The sequence below is a fragment of the Odocoileus virginianus genome, chromosome 5 (genome assembly GCF_023699985.2).
Source record: "Odocoileus virginianus isolate 20LAN1187 ecotype Illinois chromosome 5, Ovbor_1.2, whole genome shotgun sequence".
Lineage (NCBI taxonomy): Eukaryota > Metazoa > Chordata > Mammalia > Artiodactyla > Cervidae > Odocoileus > Odocoileus virginianus.
The window spans coordinates 75,320,600-75,336,240 of NC_069678.1; the positions used below are offsets into that span (position 1 = coordinate 75,320,600).

Here is a 15,641-nt window from a genome sequence, read left to right on the forward strand (position 1 = left end):
CTAAAAGATGATGCTGTGAAAGTGCTGCACACAATATACCAGCAAATTTGGAAAACTCAGCAGTGGCCACAGGACTGGTAAAGGTCAGTTTTCATTCCAATCCCAAAGGAGGGCAGTGTCAAAGAATATTGAAACTACCATACAATTGCTCATTTCACATGCTAGCAAAGTAATGCTCAAGATCTTTCAAGCTAGGCTTCAGCTGTACATTAACTGAGAACTTCCAGATGTACAAACTAGGTTTAGAAAAGGCAGAGGAACCAGAGATCAAATTGCCAATGTTCTTTGGATAATAGAGAAAGCAAGGGAATTATAGAAAAACATCTACTTCTGCTTCATGAAGACTGTGCTAATAAAACCTTTGTCTTTGTGGATCACAACAAACAGTGGAAAATACTTAAAGAGGTGGGAATATCAGACTACCTTACCTGTCTCCTGAGAAACCTGTATGTGGGTCAAGAAGCAATAGTTAGAACCAGACATAGAAAAACTGACTGGTTCAAAATTGGGAAGTGAGTATAGGCTGTATACTGTCACCTTGCTTATTTAATTTGTACATCATGTGAAATGCTGGGCTGGGTGAATCACATGCTGAAATCAGAATTGCCAGGAGAAATACTGGCAACCTCAGATATGCAGATGATACCATTCTAATGGCAGAAAACAGAGTAACCAAAGATCCCCTTGATTAGGGTGAAAGAGAAGTGAAAAAGCAGGCTTAAAACTCAGCATTCAGAAAAATGAAGATCATGGCATCCAGTCCCATCATTTCATGGCAAATGGAAGGGATAAAAGTGGAAGCAGTGACAGATTTTATTTTCTTGGGCTCCAAAATCTCTGCAGATGGTGATTGCAGCCATAAAATTAAAAGATGCTTGCTTCTTGGCAGGAAAGCTATGACAAACCTAGACAGTTTATTAAAAAGCAGACATCACTTTGTCAACAAAGGTCCATATATAGTCAAAGCTGTTTTTTACATTAGTCATGTGTGGATGTGAGAGTTGGGCCGTCAAGAAGGCTGATCGCCAAAGAACTGATGTTTTTGAATTGTGCTGGAAAAGACTCTTGAAAGTCCCTTGAACAGCACGGAGATCAAACCAGTCAATCCTAAAGGAAATCCACCCTGAATATTCATTGGAAGTACTGATGCTGAAGCTGAAGCTCCAATACTTTGGCTACCTGATATGAAGAACTGACTCATTGGAAAAGACCCTGATGCTGGGAAAGATTGAAGGCAAGAGGAGAAACGGTTGGCAGAAGATGAGATGGTTAGGTAGTATCACAGGCTCAATGGAATGAGTTGGAGCAAAGTCCAGGAGATAGTGGAGGACAAAGAAGCCTGGTGTGCTGCAGTCCATGGGGCTGCAAGGAGTTGGACACGACTTGGTGACTGAACAACAGCAACAAAGGGTACGTTTCAGTTGTCACAGCTGGAGACTGATCTTGGCATCTAGTGGGTAGAAGCCAGAGTTATTGCTGAACATTTTACAATGCAGGAGATGGCACTTTACAACTAGGAATTATCTGGCCCAAAATGTTAATAGTGCTGAGGTGAGAGACTTTGATGTAGGTGTTGTAAAACTACTAATTTTAAACAAGATAGGGAAAGGTAAAGGAAGAAGCAGTAACCACATATTCTTGTCGTTTCCCTAGGATGATTGTGCCGAGGGATCTAAGTATTTTTTTCTGAACCACTGTTTGTTGTTTTTTTCTCAAAGAAATGTTTTTAAGTGGTAGTTAGAGTTTCAAATCTAACCCACAAAAATCTTATGCTTAGTTCTTATCATAGCTGAAGGAGTATTGCAGGAGGCTCCACATTGGATCATTTTACTGATTCTTGTGTTTGAAGTAGTATAATATGTAATAGTTAAGAGCATAGTTTTTTTTTTTTTAAATTGCAGTTTTGTTTTTTATTTACTTTGTCACCATCTTTGAATGTAAGATGATTTTTTTATTATTGAAACAATATAATATTATCATTTTCCTGGGAAATATTCTTTTTTTTTTTCCATTTATTTTTATTAGTTGGAGGCTAATTACTTTACATCATTACAGTAGTTTTTGTCATACATTGAAATGAATTAGCCATGGATTTACATGTATTCCCCATCCCGGTCCCCCCTCCCACCTCCCTCTCCACCTGATCCCTCTGGGTCTTCCCAGTGCATCAGGCCCGAGCACTTGTCTCATGCACCCAACCTGGGCTGGTGATCTGTTTCACCCTAGATAATATACATGTTTCAATGCTGTAAGAGCATAGTTTTTAAAATTATGTACAAACTTGGTTAGAACTCCACTTTTGTCACTTCTAGGTGTGTTGGTCTGTGCAGATTATAGAATCTTTAATCTGAGCAAATTACTTAAACTTTTACCTCTGAGGCTGACTGAGTGCTTTCTATAAAATAGGTATGAAAAGTAAAGTGAAACTATTAATTGCTCAATCGTGTCTGACTCTTTGCGACCCCATGGACTGTAGCCCACCTGGCTCCTCTGTCCATGGAATTCTCCAGACAAGAATACTGGAATGAGTATCCATTCCCTTCTCCAGGGGACCTTCCCAAACCAAGGAAAATGGGTATACCTTAGGGTTATTTTTAGGATTAAATGAAACACTACCTGGCACATAGTAAAAGCTTAGTAAATGGTAGCTCTTTTCACTGCTAGTCCTCTTATGTAGGATTTGAGATGAGAACTGTTGGAGCATTCTGAAGAAAGATATTTGAAGCTGCTGATAGACTAATGAAGTTTTGTCAATTAGGGTGGTCATAGACTATAGACAGTTTCATGACCATTAAGGTGCTAGGATCTTGGGTGTCTAACATTGTGTGGCTTTGCCTTTTTAACAGAGATGTATTAGATTGAAGTTATAATTGTTGTATATGTGTCTCCCCCCCTCCACTTTCCCTCTGCCCCCAATTAGGTCATTGCTGAAGCCCTTAATCAGCTAGTTCCTCAAAAGGCAAATCTTGTTCTACTGTCTGGTGCTAATGAGGGAAAATGTGACCTCAAGGAGAAATGGTTTGGGACTCAGTATAGTATGGAAGGTAAAATATTTTAAAATTGTGCTACATTTAAGTATATGATTCACCTGGAAAGTTTTATTCCTTAGTAGTTTGTCTGGTAGTTCCTGTGGGGAAAATAGTATTTATTTTTTAAGAAGTTTACTTTGAAATGAAAATGATTCATATTTGCCAGAAATTATTTTCTGCGATGCTTATATCTATATTAGTTAGTGAGAAAATCCTGTTGTCTTGGTAGCCTGGGGGTATTTTCGACTGTGTTTTAGAAAAGTGTCCCTCAGACTTTAGTGTGCATATGTATCACCTGGAGGTCTTATTAAAATATGGATTGTGATTCAGTAGCTCTAGAGTTGAGCCTGTGATTCTGTGTTTCTAACAAACTTTCCAGGTGATAACAATGCTGATGAAATCACCCATTGAGTAGCAGGAGTTTGGAAACTCTGGTTATGTCACTTACAGTTTTCCTGAGAAAAAAGAATTGGTTAGTGAAGACCAGTTGTTGACTGGTTTGTTATTATGAGAATTCTGAACATTGCATTCTTTATTGGATCAGTTTGTCTTTTATCTCTACAGATATTGAAAACTCTTGGGCTGAACTATGGAAGAGTGATTTTGAATTGAATCCAGATCTTCATCTTCCAGCTGAAAACAAGTACATAGGTCAATGAAATATCAGTCATTATACAGAATCCATCCATGTACTAATATTAAATAGCATCTGTATAGTATGTTTTACAGAGTATCCTTTGAATTCATATTTAAGTTTCCCAGTCATCTCTGGGATGAACATTACAGTTTTCTTTCTTTTCTGAATGATAAAACTGAAGCTCAAAAAAGCAAAGTGACTTGTCCTGGACTGTTCAGTTGGTGAATGCAGGAAACAGGGTGTAAGCATAGATTCTGGGACTTTTTCTGGTCAATGATGGCTGATCCTTTCACGTCAGTCCCTGCAGGCATTGACATTATCTTGTCTGATTGTTCTAGAGGTTTTCAAACTACAGGCTTCATCCCAGTGTAATGAATTGTGAAAGCATTAAAAAAAAATAAGAGTGGAAAATAGCAAAATGTTTCATTGAATAAAGAAAGGGTATTATTTTCAGAAGTTTTGTTCCCAGTAGGTATATGTGTGTCTTAACCTGTCTACTAGCTTACAATAGAAAACAGTTCTAACTGTGAGGAAGTCACTGGTCTAGGACAAATATAACTAATTTACTCAGAATACCATTTTTCCCAGCAGTTCTATTCGTAGGTATATACCCAAAAGAAAACATATTCAAACAAATGCATGTACATGCATGTTGATAGCAGCACTATTCACAAAGGCAAAAGGTGGAAACAGCTAGTGTTCATAATAAATGATTGGATATATAAACTATGGCATATGCATACAATGATGTATTATTCTGTCATAAAAAGAAATGAAGTACTGATATATGCTACAGTATGGGTGAATCTTGAAAACATGCTAAATGAAAAAAAGACAGACAAAAGGGGTTACATGTATGATTCTGTTTACATGAAATACCCAGAATAGGTAAATCCATAGAGACACAGACCTCAGGTTGATGGTCGCCAGTGTCAGGGGGGAGTGGGTAATGGGGAGCAACTGCTTATTGGGTTTAGGGGTTTCCTTTTAGGCTGATGAAAATGTTTTGCAACTAGAAAGAAGTGGTAGTTGCATAACATTGTGAGTGTACTTAATTCCCCTGAATTGTTCACTTTAAAATGGTTAATTTTGTTAACTTTCAAAAATATGTAAATTTGGTAGAAGATATTCTCATTCAAGAATGCATTCATAAATTGGTCTATACAATTATTTTGACCAAAGGTCCCTCTCACAGTTAAAATTGGTCAGCTCTTGGGAAATTACAGATTTTCAGAGTTCATGTAGTTTAAGGCCAAGAGGACTTTCTTTTTAGTATTGTTCTACTAATTTATTGTACTCTAACATTTGAATTTGACATGTTTTTTTGCTTCAAAAAAGAGTTACCTAAAGAGTTCTGAAACCAAGAACAGATTGATGGAAATTTTGTTGTGATAACTGAGTGATTTATTATCTTTTGCTTTTTTTAGCCACAGATTTCATGTTGAAGGCTTTTGATTGTCCAGAGACAGAATACCCTGTTAAAATTGTGAATACTCCACAAGGTTGCCTGTGGTATAAGAAAGACAACAAATTCAAAATCCCCAAAGGTAAAATGTTTCCCTTCTTAAAAATAGTGAAATAGGTATAACAAATCTTTCTCTAGTTTCTCACAACCTTTTTTCTTTTTTCATTTATTTTTATTAGTTAGAGGCTAATTACTTTACAGTATTGTAGTGGTTTTTGTCATACATTGACATGAATCAGCCATGGATTTACATGTGTTCCCCATCCCAATCCCCCCTCCCACTTCCCTCTCTACCCTATCCCCCTGGGTCTTCCCAGTGCACCAGGCCCGAGCACTTGTCTCATGCATCCAACCTGGGCTGCTGATCTCTTTCACCCTAGATAATATACATGTTTCGATGCTATTCTCTTGAAACATCCCACCCTCGCCTTCTCCCACAGAGTCCACAAGTCTGTTCTGTACATCTGTATCTCTTTTTCTGTTTTGCATATAGGGTTATCATTACCATCTTTCTAAATTCCATATATATGTGTTAGTATACTGTAATGGTCTTTATCTTTCTGGCTTACTTCACTCTGTATAATAGGCTCCAGTTTCATCCATCTCATTAGAACTGATTCAAATGAATTCTTTTTAATGGCTGAGTAATATTCCATGGTGTATATGTACCACAGCTTTCTCATCCATTCGTCTGCTGATGGGCATCTAGGTTGCTTCCATGTCCTGGCTATTATAAACAGTGCTGCGATGAACATTGGGGTGCACGTGTCTCTTTCAGATCTGGTTTCCTTGGTGTGTATGCCCAGAAGTGGGATTGCTGGGTCATATGGCAGTTCTATTTCCAGCTTTTTAAGGAATCTCCACACTGTTTTCCATAGTGGCTGTACTAATTTGCATTCCTGCCAACAGTGTAAGAGGGTTCCCTTTTCTCCACACCCTCTCCAGCATTTATTGCTTGTAGACTTTTGGATAGCAGCCATCCTGACTGGCGTGTAATGGTACCTCATTGTGGTTTTGATTTGCATTTCTTTGATAATGAGTGATGTTGAGCATCTTTTCATGTGTTTGTTAGCCATCTGTATGTCTTCCTTGGAGAAATGTCTATTTAGTTCTTCAGCCCATTTTTTGATTGGGTCACTTATTTTTCTGGAATTGAGCTGCAGGAGCTGCTTGTATATTTTTGAGATTAATCCTTTGTTGCTTTGTTTGCTATTATTTTCTCCCAATCTGAGGGTTGTCTTTTCACTTGGCTTATAGTTTCCTTTGTTGTGCAAAAGCTTTTAAGTTTCACTAGGTCCCATTTGTTTATTTTTGCTTTTATTTCCAATATTCTGGGAGGTGGGTCATAGAGGATCCTGCTGTGATTTATGTTGGAGAGTGTTTTGCCTATGTTCTCTTCTAGGAGTTTTATAGTTTCTGGGCTTACATTTAGATCTTTAATCCATTTTGAGTTTATTTTTGTGTATGGTGTTAGAAAGTGTTCTAGTTTCATTCTTCTACAGGTGGTTGACCAGTTTTCCCAGCACCACTTGTTAAAGAGGCTGTCTTTTTTCCATTGTATATCCTTGCCTCCTTTGTCGAAGAAGGTGTCCATAGGTTCGTGGATTTATCTCTGGGCTTTCTATTCTGTTCCATTGATCTATATTTCTGTCTTTGTGCCAGTACCATACTGTCTTGGTGACTGTGGCTTTGTAGTAGAGTCTGAAGTCAGGCAGGTTGATTCCTCCAGTTCCATTCTTCTTTCTCAAGATTACTTTGGCTATTCGAGGTTTTTTGTATTTCCATACAAATTGTCTCACAACCTTTTACCTCTTGTCTGTCACCTCCCTTCCTTTCCTCTTCCCCTTCTACTTGAAGACCTTTTCCAGGCTTGCGTATCAGATCCATACGATGCTCCTGTGCTGTCGCAGAAATTCTTACGGACACTGCAGATTCCAGGGAACAAATAAGGATTCAAGCATAAAATGAAATTATTTTTTGATTTTCTTTTTTTTTTTTTTCAATTAAATGAAAGCAGAGCCAGGTGTTTGGTTGTCTCAGGCAACAGGTAGTGTTTTTTTGAACATTATTATTAAAAAGAGAACAAGAATAAGAGTAAGCTGAAAGGAATTATTCTTAGACACGATAGATAGCCAAGTCCAGCATTACAAATGTGAAAAAATCCTCCATCTGTCTCCTTGTACTCTCTTGTTTCTCAGCCTAAAGGAAGCCTATACAGTTAACCAGACTCTGAAGCTCTTATGTTCAATATGGTAGCCCAAACTGTGTTGCTTTTTAAATTTTGTGTTCTTGTGCATAGCATAGGAACTTATTGAAGCAAGTTGGAATCAAAGGCTGGGTGCTCTTGGTTGCCATCTAACCCATATCCCTAGCCTTGATGCAACTGTACTGTAGTTCTGAGGGCTTCTTGACTTCACTGGGAAGGTGTTTACTCAGTTTTTCTTGGATAGATTATGAGTTTCTAAAAATGTTCTTAGCATTTATTCTGTTTCCTTGGAATAGTGCTGATACAACTTTCTGTGAGCCATTGGTATTTTTCCCTTAATGTTCTTGACATGTATACCTCTATATGCATTTTTCCTGACCAAGGCTATTGATAATAAGAGTATTCATAGGCCTCTCTGCCTATCTGTCTATATATGTGATTTTCCTATAGATTAAAGTTTGCCTTCTGGACAGTATTTGGAATGGTGAATATTACTTTATAAGGACCCTTAAGGATAAAAATGTAATGATTTAAGGATGAGTGGTTTATTTCAGAATTTTTAAAACATCATCATATTGGGGAAGATAACAGATGTATGAAATATTTGAGGCCTCTGGCCATTAGTTTCTTATTTAGGGTCTTTTTTTCTTTCAGCATATATACGTTTCCATCTGATCTCACCTTTGATACAGAAGTCTGCAGCAAAGTAAGAAATTGTTCTCTTTTCTGGAAGATATATATATATATTTTAAATATTGAAAGACTTATTTCTGAATCATTATATCATTCTCTTTGTCAGTACTTGAGCTGTGCTCCTCATTTATGTGTTTTTTATGTGCCCAAAACAAATTATTTGTGTTAATCACTAAGGTGGAATTGTGGCTTCTCTGTCTCCAGCACTTATTTGTACTGGATTGAGAAAGTTCTTTAAAGATGAGCTTGGGTTAGCTTCCAGTATATAATGAGGACTAATGTGGTTCTGTTGACCTGTATTTTGAGACTGCCAAGGAGTCTGATTTTACTTTATTGTTAGCAAATTATTTACACGCTTATGTAGATAGCTGTATTGTGGGAGGTCAGAGAGCCTAAAATGTACCTGAATCATAGGAGGTGCTCAGGAAATTTTACTACATTTTTTCCTTTCTTTTGCCCCTTAACCTGTAAAATCCAGCCTTAAACTGACAAACAGCACTAACATTATTAATATCCAGTTTAAAAAGTGCATTACAGGACTTCCCTAGCCATCCAGTGGTTAGGACTCTGCATTTCCAATGCATCAGTCTCTGGTTCAATTTCTAGTTGGGAAACTAAGATTCCACATGCCACATGGCCCAAAAAAAAAAAAAAAAAAAAAAAGCATGACCCTCCTCTCTTCCCTCAGATTTTTAATTTGTCAATCAGAAAACCTAGGCCACAGGGATAGCCAGAGCATTTGGGCCAGTTGGTTTTCATGTATTTTACACTTATCCCATTGTGCAATATAAATACTATCATATTCTATGTGTGCATGACATGAAAAAGATAAGGAAACACTGCTGAAGGTGGGAGTTCTGTAATGCCCCTGTGAAACTGAGCCCTAGTAAGCTGTATTTACCTTTGAGCTCAGTTAGTATATAGAGTTTCACATTCTGGAGTAGTGAATTAACATCTTTATAAAAGTGAAGTTTCTTACTCTAAGTTGAAGCAAGTTTGTCTATTTATTGTCAGTTAATGATGCTATTTGCATTTTTATACTCTTAGTGTGGTCCTCTTTGATATCTTTGTCAATATCCTTACCCATAACCTTGCGGAACCAGCTTATGAAGCAGATGTGGCACAGCTGGAGTATAAGCTGGTCGCTGGAGAACATGGTTTAATTATTCGAGTGAAAGGATTCAACCACAAACTACCTGTAAGTACAGTGCTCTGATTTCTTTGCAGACAACTTTAAAACTTCGTATTTGTTTGTTGTGCCTATAGCACCAAGCATAGAGATTTGTGCATGAGGTGCTGTATATGAAAATAAATATGTATTAATATAGATGATTAGGTTTTTTTGACTGATGGCAGGTATTCCAACTTTGGCCGCATATAAGAGCAACATATATTCTTTAATTAATTGCATTTATTAGGCTTCCCTAGTAGCTCAGCTAGTAAAGAATCCGCCTGCAATGCAGGAGACCCTGGTTCGATTCCTGGGTGGGGAAGATCCCCTGGAGAAGGAAACAGCTACCCGCTCCAGTATTCTGGCCTGGAGATTATTATGGTTTTTTGGGCTGATGGCAGGTATTCGGACTTTGGCCACATATAAGATCAGCATATATTCTTTAATTAATTACATTTATTAGTGTTGTATGCATTAGTAATAGATACAGCACAGCCTGTGCCTCAGACTTGATTACACTCCTCTTGGCTGTCAATTTCTCTGCAGCCAACACTGGCATTTAGGACATGTTTGAGTGTAATTGGGCTTCCCTTGTGGCTAGACAGTAAAGAGTCTGCCTGCAATGTAGGAGACCTGGTTTCTCTCCCTGGATTGGGAAGATCCTCTGGAGAAGGAAATGGCAACCCACTCTAGTATTCTTGCCTGGACAACTCCATGGACAGAGGAGCCTGACGGGCTACAGTCCATGGGGTCACAAAGAGTTGGATACGACTGAGTGACTATCTCTTTCTTTCTTTTCTTTTTTGAGTGTAATTTCATGCCATAGTGCAAGGACAGATTTAAAACACCTGATATGTTCCCTGATGCCCTGATGAAGAGTAGAACTCAGATGTCTGTGTTCTTTCTTTGTCTTCTTACAGTCTTTTCCATTGTTTCAAGTATGTGCGTCTTGTTCCCTTCTAAGTTTATGACTCTTAAGAAACAGAGTTTGTATCTTGTTAGTGATTTATGTTTTGGTAAAGAATATGTTTCAGTGTCATTTGTCAGTACTTCATAAGTAAAGGAAGAAATACCAAGTACCAGGTAAAATAATGTACCCAACAACAAATTTTATATGTTGGTTTCTTGGGTAGAACATATATTAACATTTGGGGAATTGGGTTCATCTAAGAAAAAATCTGGAGGAGAGGACCTGGTAGTAATTAGACCTGTGCCAAGAGGTGATGGCCTCCATATCTTAGCAAAAACCCTAGAAAAGAGTATAGTTTTCTCCTTTATACCCTCTTACCTGTCAGTCTCCCCTGAGAACAAAAATTGTTCTTAGGAGGAGACACATGGGATCTTTTAGTAACCTTCAAAAGCGTAAATATAATGTAGCTTAAAATCCAAACATATTAAAGCCAATTACAGTAGTTGTCATTTGGTAGGTATGTTTTGGAATTACCTGGAGAGCTTTTTAGAAATACAAACCATAGTATTTGAGGTTCTTCACTTTATGAAGCTTACCTACTGTAACATTAAAACTTGTTATAAATACTATAGATACATATATAAAACTAGAGATCATTTACACCTATGAAATACAGAGGCAAGCATTCTAAAAACTTGAAAGTTCAAGTTCAAATATAACAAAAAGAATAATTCACCATGACTAGTGCCAGCAAAGCAGAGTTGGTTGTTCACTTTTACGAAGTTGTTATAAATCATTATAACACAAGTCAGTTGAGAAACACTGTGTGAATATAGTGATGATGAACATAAATCATATCAAAAGTCAGTTGAGAAACACTATATGAATATAGTGATAAATGCCCCCAAAATTATTTGATAAATTTGAGTTGTCATTCCTGGTAAGTAGGAATGGAGGGAGGTTACTCAACCACAATAAAAATCTTAATTAAAAGAAAAATAGCAGATGTTCTACTAACTGATGAAATCCTGAACATTAAAATTAGGAACAAGCCAAGGATACCCACGATCACTTCTATTACTCGACATTATTTTTAGAGTTTCTGGCTAGTACATTAAAGTGAAAAAATAAAAACACCTGGAAGAGAGAAAGCATTTTTCTTTGCAAGATACTACTAGAATTTAAAAAATAATTTGTGATATGACTCATCATAAGACCAGTATATATCAATGGCTCATTTTCCTATAGTGCAATAACCACTTAGAAATGGATTGGGAAAAAATATGCCACTATACTATTGAGAAAAATAATCAAATATGTAAGAATAAAGAAGGAAAGTACAGAACCTATCTAAAGAAAACTATAAATCTTTTTGAAGCATATAAAAGATTTTAAGGGAGAAGACTCCACATGTTTCTGGATAGCACAGGTTGACACAAAGTCATTATTTCCTAAATTACCTTCTCCCAGTTAAAATCAAATTTAGGAAAAAAAAAATCAAATTTAGGGGCAGTGGAGATGCTTGATAAAATTATTTTTAAGTTTAATTGGAAGGAAAAATGTTTTAAAATACCTCTGAAAATTATAAAAAAGAAAATTTATTCCTTCAGATTTTATAATTATTGAGAATTTTAGCTCCTAAAAATTTTTTGAGGGAGGGGCTTCCCTGGTGGCTCAGTGATAAAGAATCCACCTGCCAGTGTAGGAAACACCAGTTTGATCCTTGATCTGGGAAGATCCCACATGCCCTGGAGCTTGTGTGCTACAACTATTGAGCCTGTGCTTAGAACCCGGGAGATGCACCTGCTAAGCTCACATGCCGCAACTACTGAAGCCCATGCATCATAGACTGTGCTCCATAACAAGAGAAAGCACCGCGTTGAGAAGCTGATGCACCGTAACTAGAGAGTAGTCCCCACTCATTGCAACTAGAGAAAAACCTATATAGCAATGAAGACCCAGCACAGCCAAAAATAAATAAATGTATTACTGGGGGAAAAAAAAAAAAGCTAGCTAGTGTAGCCATGAGTTAAGGAAAAAAGAAAAATCCTTTGACTCATTAGTACTTAAGTCCCACACAACGCCTATTTTATCATATTGAACCCTGGTAGAAACCAATGGGAAACAGTTTTCCCCCTAAAAATCAGTGGATTTACATGTTTCTCCACTTAAGGTGTTTCTTTCTTTTCTTCTTAGCTACTATTTCAGCTTATTATTGACTACTTAGCGGAGTTCAGTTCCACACCAGCTGTGTTTACAATGATAACTGAGCAATTGAAGAAGACCTACTTTAACATCCTCATCAAGCCTGAAACTCTGGCCAAGTGGGTATACATGGGATCAGCTTATATTTTGAAGGCCTAAAACTATTTGCCTTCTTTGGAATTACGTGTGGGGAGTAAGGCTATTGTTCTAGTGCTAATTCAGATGTGATAGAATTGTGCTGTGTTTTAGGAAACTAGCCCATAGAATTAGAGAGTTTCTAAACTCAGTGTAAGTAGTTACCAGTGAGGAGGACTGCAAGCAGTCTGCTATACTTAATTAGAGGCTAAAGGTTTTAAAAGAGTGTTTTTTCCTAGTTTCTAAGTAAAAAACAGTTCAAAAAGTGCTTTGTTGTAGCTCAAAATTGCTTAGTGTATTGGATGTTATGATAAGTAGCTGAGTTAAATTGCCTAACAGGTCATTTATCTGACAACTGCAACTATCCAGAATTCAGCCAGGTTGCAGAACAGAGCAGAAATGCTTCTGGACAGTCTGTATGCTGATGCTTAAGCCCTCTGCTTATAGGCAACCGTCTTGGGCCTTTCACCGGAATCTGTTCTTTAATCCAGGGCCAGTGGTAGCTTATTGGGTACCTTTGTGTCAATCAGAAAAAAGTACACTCTTGGGGTAAAAAGGCTCTGTCAGCAGGTAGAGCCTTTGTGGGAGGGGGGAAAAAAGTCCCCTCTGAGCAGATACAGCCCTTTATGCACATGGCTTGCAAGCCCCTGCTTGACCTGTTTGTTGGGCATCTATCATACCCTGCATTAGACATAGTTATAATGAGACCATAAATGGCCAAAATTCGAAAGCAGGGGAGGGAGTAGTTAAGAATCAGACATGTAATAACATAATCTGATCACAAAAAGTTATAAAAACTAATAACCAAATATAAGTGGAAAGGAGAGTTGTCTGGAACTATAGTCTGGAACTGTATGATGAAAAATAGCCCCATATATCCTATAACTCCTGAATACTACTTTGTTAAAATGTGGTAGAGTAATAATACTTGTTTGTTGAAGATTTGGTATGTGTTAGATCTAAGAACTTTAAGTGTCTTTTTTTAATTCTCACCAAAACTGATAATAGTATGGCATTTTTATTTCCCTTGTTTTACAAATGAAATTGAGTCACAAATGTTAGGTAACTTGGCCATATTTAAACAGCTTACTGTGTGGGAGGGGCTTAGTCTGATTCTCGCCTAGAGCCAATTATGCTGTATTGTCATTGTAGTAATAGATATTATACATGATGGTCACTTCCAGTAATGAATAAATGCTAGTGAGATTTGAAACTAAAATAGTAATATTAAATTGGTTTGTGACTCATTTGGCAGCTTGTGTGAAATGTTTAATTTTGCAATTGAAACAGATAAGTTTTACCATTGAGCTAATAATCTATGTAATAGTCTATATATGCAGTATTAAATGCTTTTTGGTGGTTATAACATTGTTTCCCTATCTTAAGTAGTGATAGAAATTGTCTCTTTAAAGAAACACATCATCTATAGAAACTTAACCCAATCCTGTACCCTTAAGATTCATTTCTTACAATGAGACTTTTTTCCTGCTCTCTGTAGAGACGTTCGGCTTTTAATCCTGGAGTATTCCCGTTGGTCTATGATTGATAAGTATCGCGCTTTGATGGATGGCCTTTCCCTTGAGTCTCTGCTGAGCTTCGTCAGAGAATTCAAAGCCCAGCTCTTTGTTGAGGGCCTGGTACAAGGAAATGTCACAAGCACAGTGAGTGTCAGGGTTCTATTGGTACAGGCCAGGTATGAATGCTGTTCTGTGCTCTGGAATTCTATTAGTTCTTCCCTAAAGGGGGAAGCTCTGTAGTTTTGGCAGTCCAGCATCGTCACAGTCTGTTTAGAAGGGAACTTGGCCCTTTCAATGCTGGATAAGACTTTCTTATGAAGGAGACTTCTGGTATTGGACTGAATTTTGAGTTAAATGGGTTTGGTAAATACATGGTATTGGTTACATTTGTTGATGATCATGGAAACTACAGACAGTTTAATAGAGATTAAAGTGGGAGCTGGGGAGGGCTGAGGGGTATACATATGTATACATCATTCACTTAGTATCAAGTATATTCTGTTGCTCACTCCATGCCAGGCTCTGTATTAATTGATCCAGGTTTCTAAAACACAGCCTAGTGGGGTAAACCAGACAACTAAGTTTGATCCCGCAGTGGAGAAAGTTTCACAGTGGACAGTAAACAAAGCACCAAGGGAGAACAGAAAAGGAGCCACTTCAGTTGAGAACCACTTAGTATTCAATAAACATAATCAATATTGAATCAATGAATGATAATCTCAGTGAATGAATAATAAACCCAGTGAATGAATGATCAGCATTTTGGGTGACAGACTTTATCTGCTTTCCTAATGCATTCCAGGGCTTCCCACGCACTTAGAACATTGGTATTAGTTGGTTTGGGGTGAAATTAATGTCAGTAGAGCCTGATATAGCTGTTTTCTTCTCTTTTTCACTTCCTAGGAATCTACAGATTTCCTGAAATATGTTGTTGAGTGAGTATTGGTCTGAGTTTTCTCTTTAGGAGTTATGTGTTCTTAATAGCAAGAGGACCCTGAGACCAAAATTCAGTTGTTACTAAATCCGTAATGGAAATGCTTCTTGTAGGTTTATTTGAGGTTAGTTATATAAACAAATCTATTCAGTAGGCAGAGTGGAGGCCTGACTTTCCGTTTTAGGGGCGGGAGGAGGAGGATGAAGGCTCCACCTCGCTGACCCATGCTGATTGTTTTGCAGCAAGTTGAACTTCATGCCTCTGGAGCAGGAGATGCCTGTGCAGTTCCAGGTGGTGGAGCTGCCCAGTGGCCACCACCTGTGCAAAGTGAGAGCTCTGAACAGGGGTGATGCCAACTCTGAAGTCACTGTATATTACCAGGTCAGTGGCCCCTTTGCACATAGCTGTCCTCATGGCTGTGTCTTTTAGACACTAAAGACTGGTGAAAGGACCACAGTGTCTGGGAGAAGTGATCCTATGCTCTTCAAGGCCTGTTTGTGGTTACACAGTGGTTTTATGCTTGGGGTCATGTGTCCTCTTGAAGCAATTACATTTAAAAACTGCTCCTGTCAGTGAAATGGATCCTTTTTCAATCACAGTGCTTTATTAATCACCCAGCCACTAGTCCAAAGGGACAGAACTGAAGTATGGCTAGAAATTCCTACATATTCACCAGTCAGGACTCTAGGGAGCAAGAGGACATTTGTTAAAAGGACAGTTTTGAAATATGACCAAAGTA

General features: G+C 37.7%; 1 protein-coding gene across 1 annotated transcript in view; it reads left to right on the forward strand.

Annotated features, from left to right (window-relative positions):
* The window catches only part of NRDC (nardilysin convertase), a 110,377-nt gene that overhangs the window by 89,857 nt on the left and 4,879 nt on the right, over positions 1-15,641 (forward strand). Inside the window, 9 exon segments of the mRNA XM_020869310.2 lie at positions 2,921-3,044; positions 3,594-3,680; positions 5,094-5,213; positions 7,992-8,043; positions 9,078-9,228; positions 12,308-12,435; positions 13,950-14,112; positions 14,872-14,903; positions 15,145-15,283. Coding sequence (XP_020724969.2) covers positions 2,921-3,044; positions 3,594-3,680; positions 5,094-5,213; positions 7,992-8,043; positions 9,078-9,228; positions 12,308-12,435; positions 13,950-14,112; positions 14,872-14,903; positions 15,145-15,283 — 996 coding nt within the window.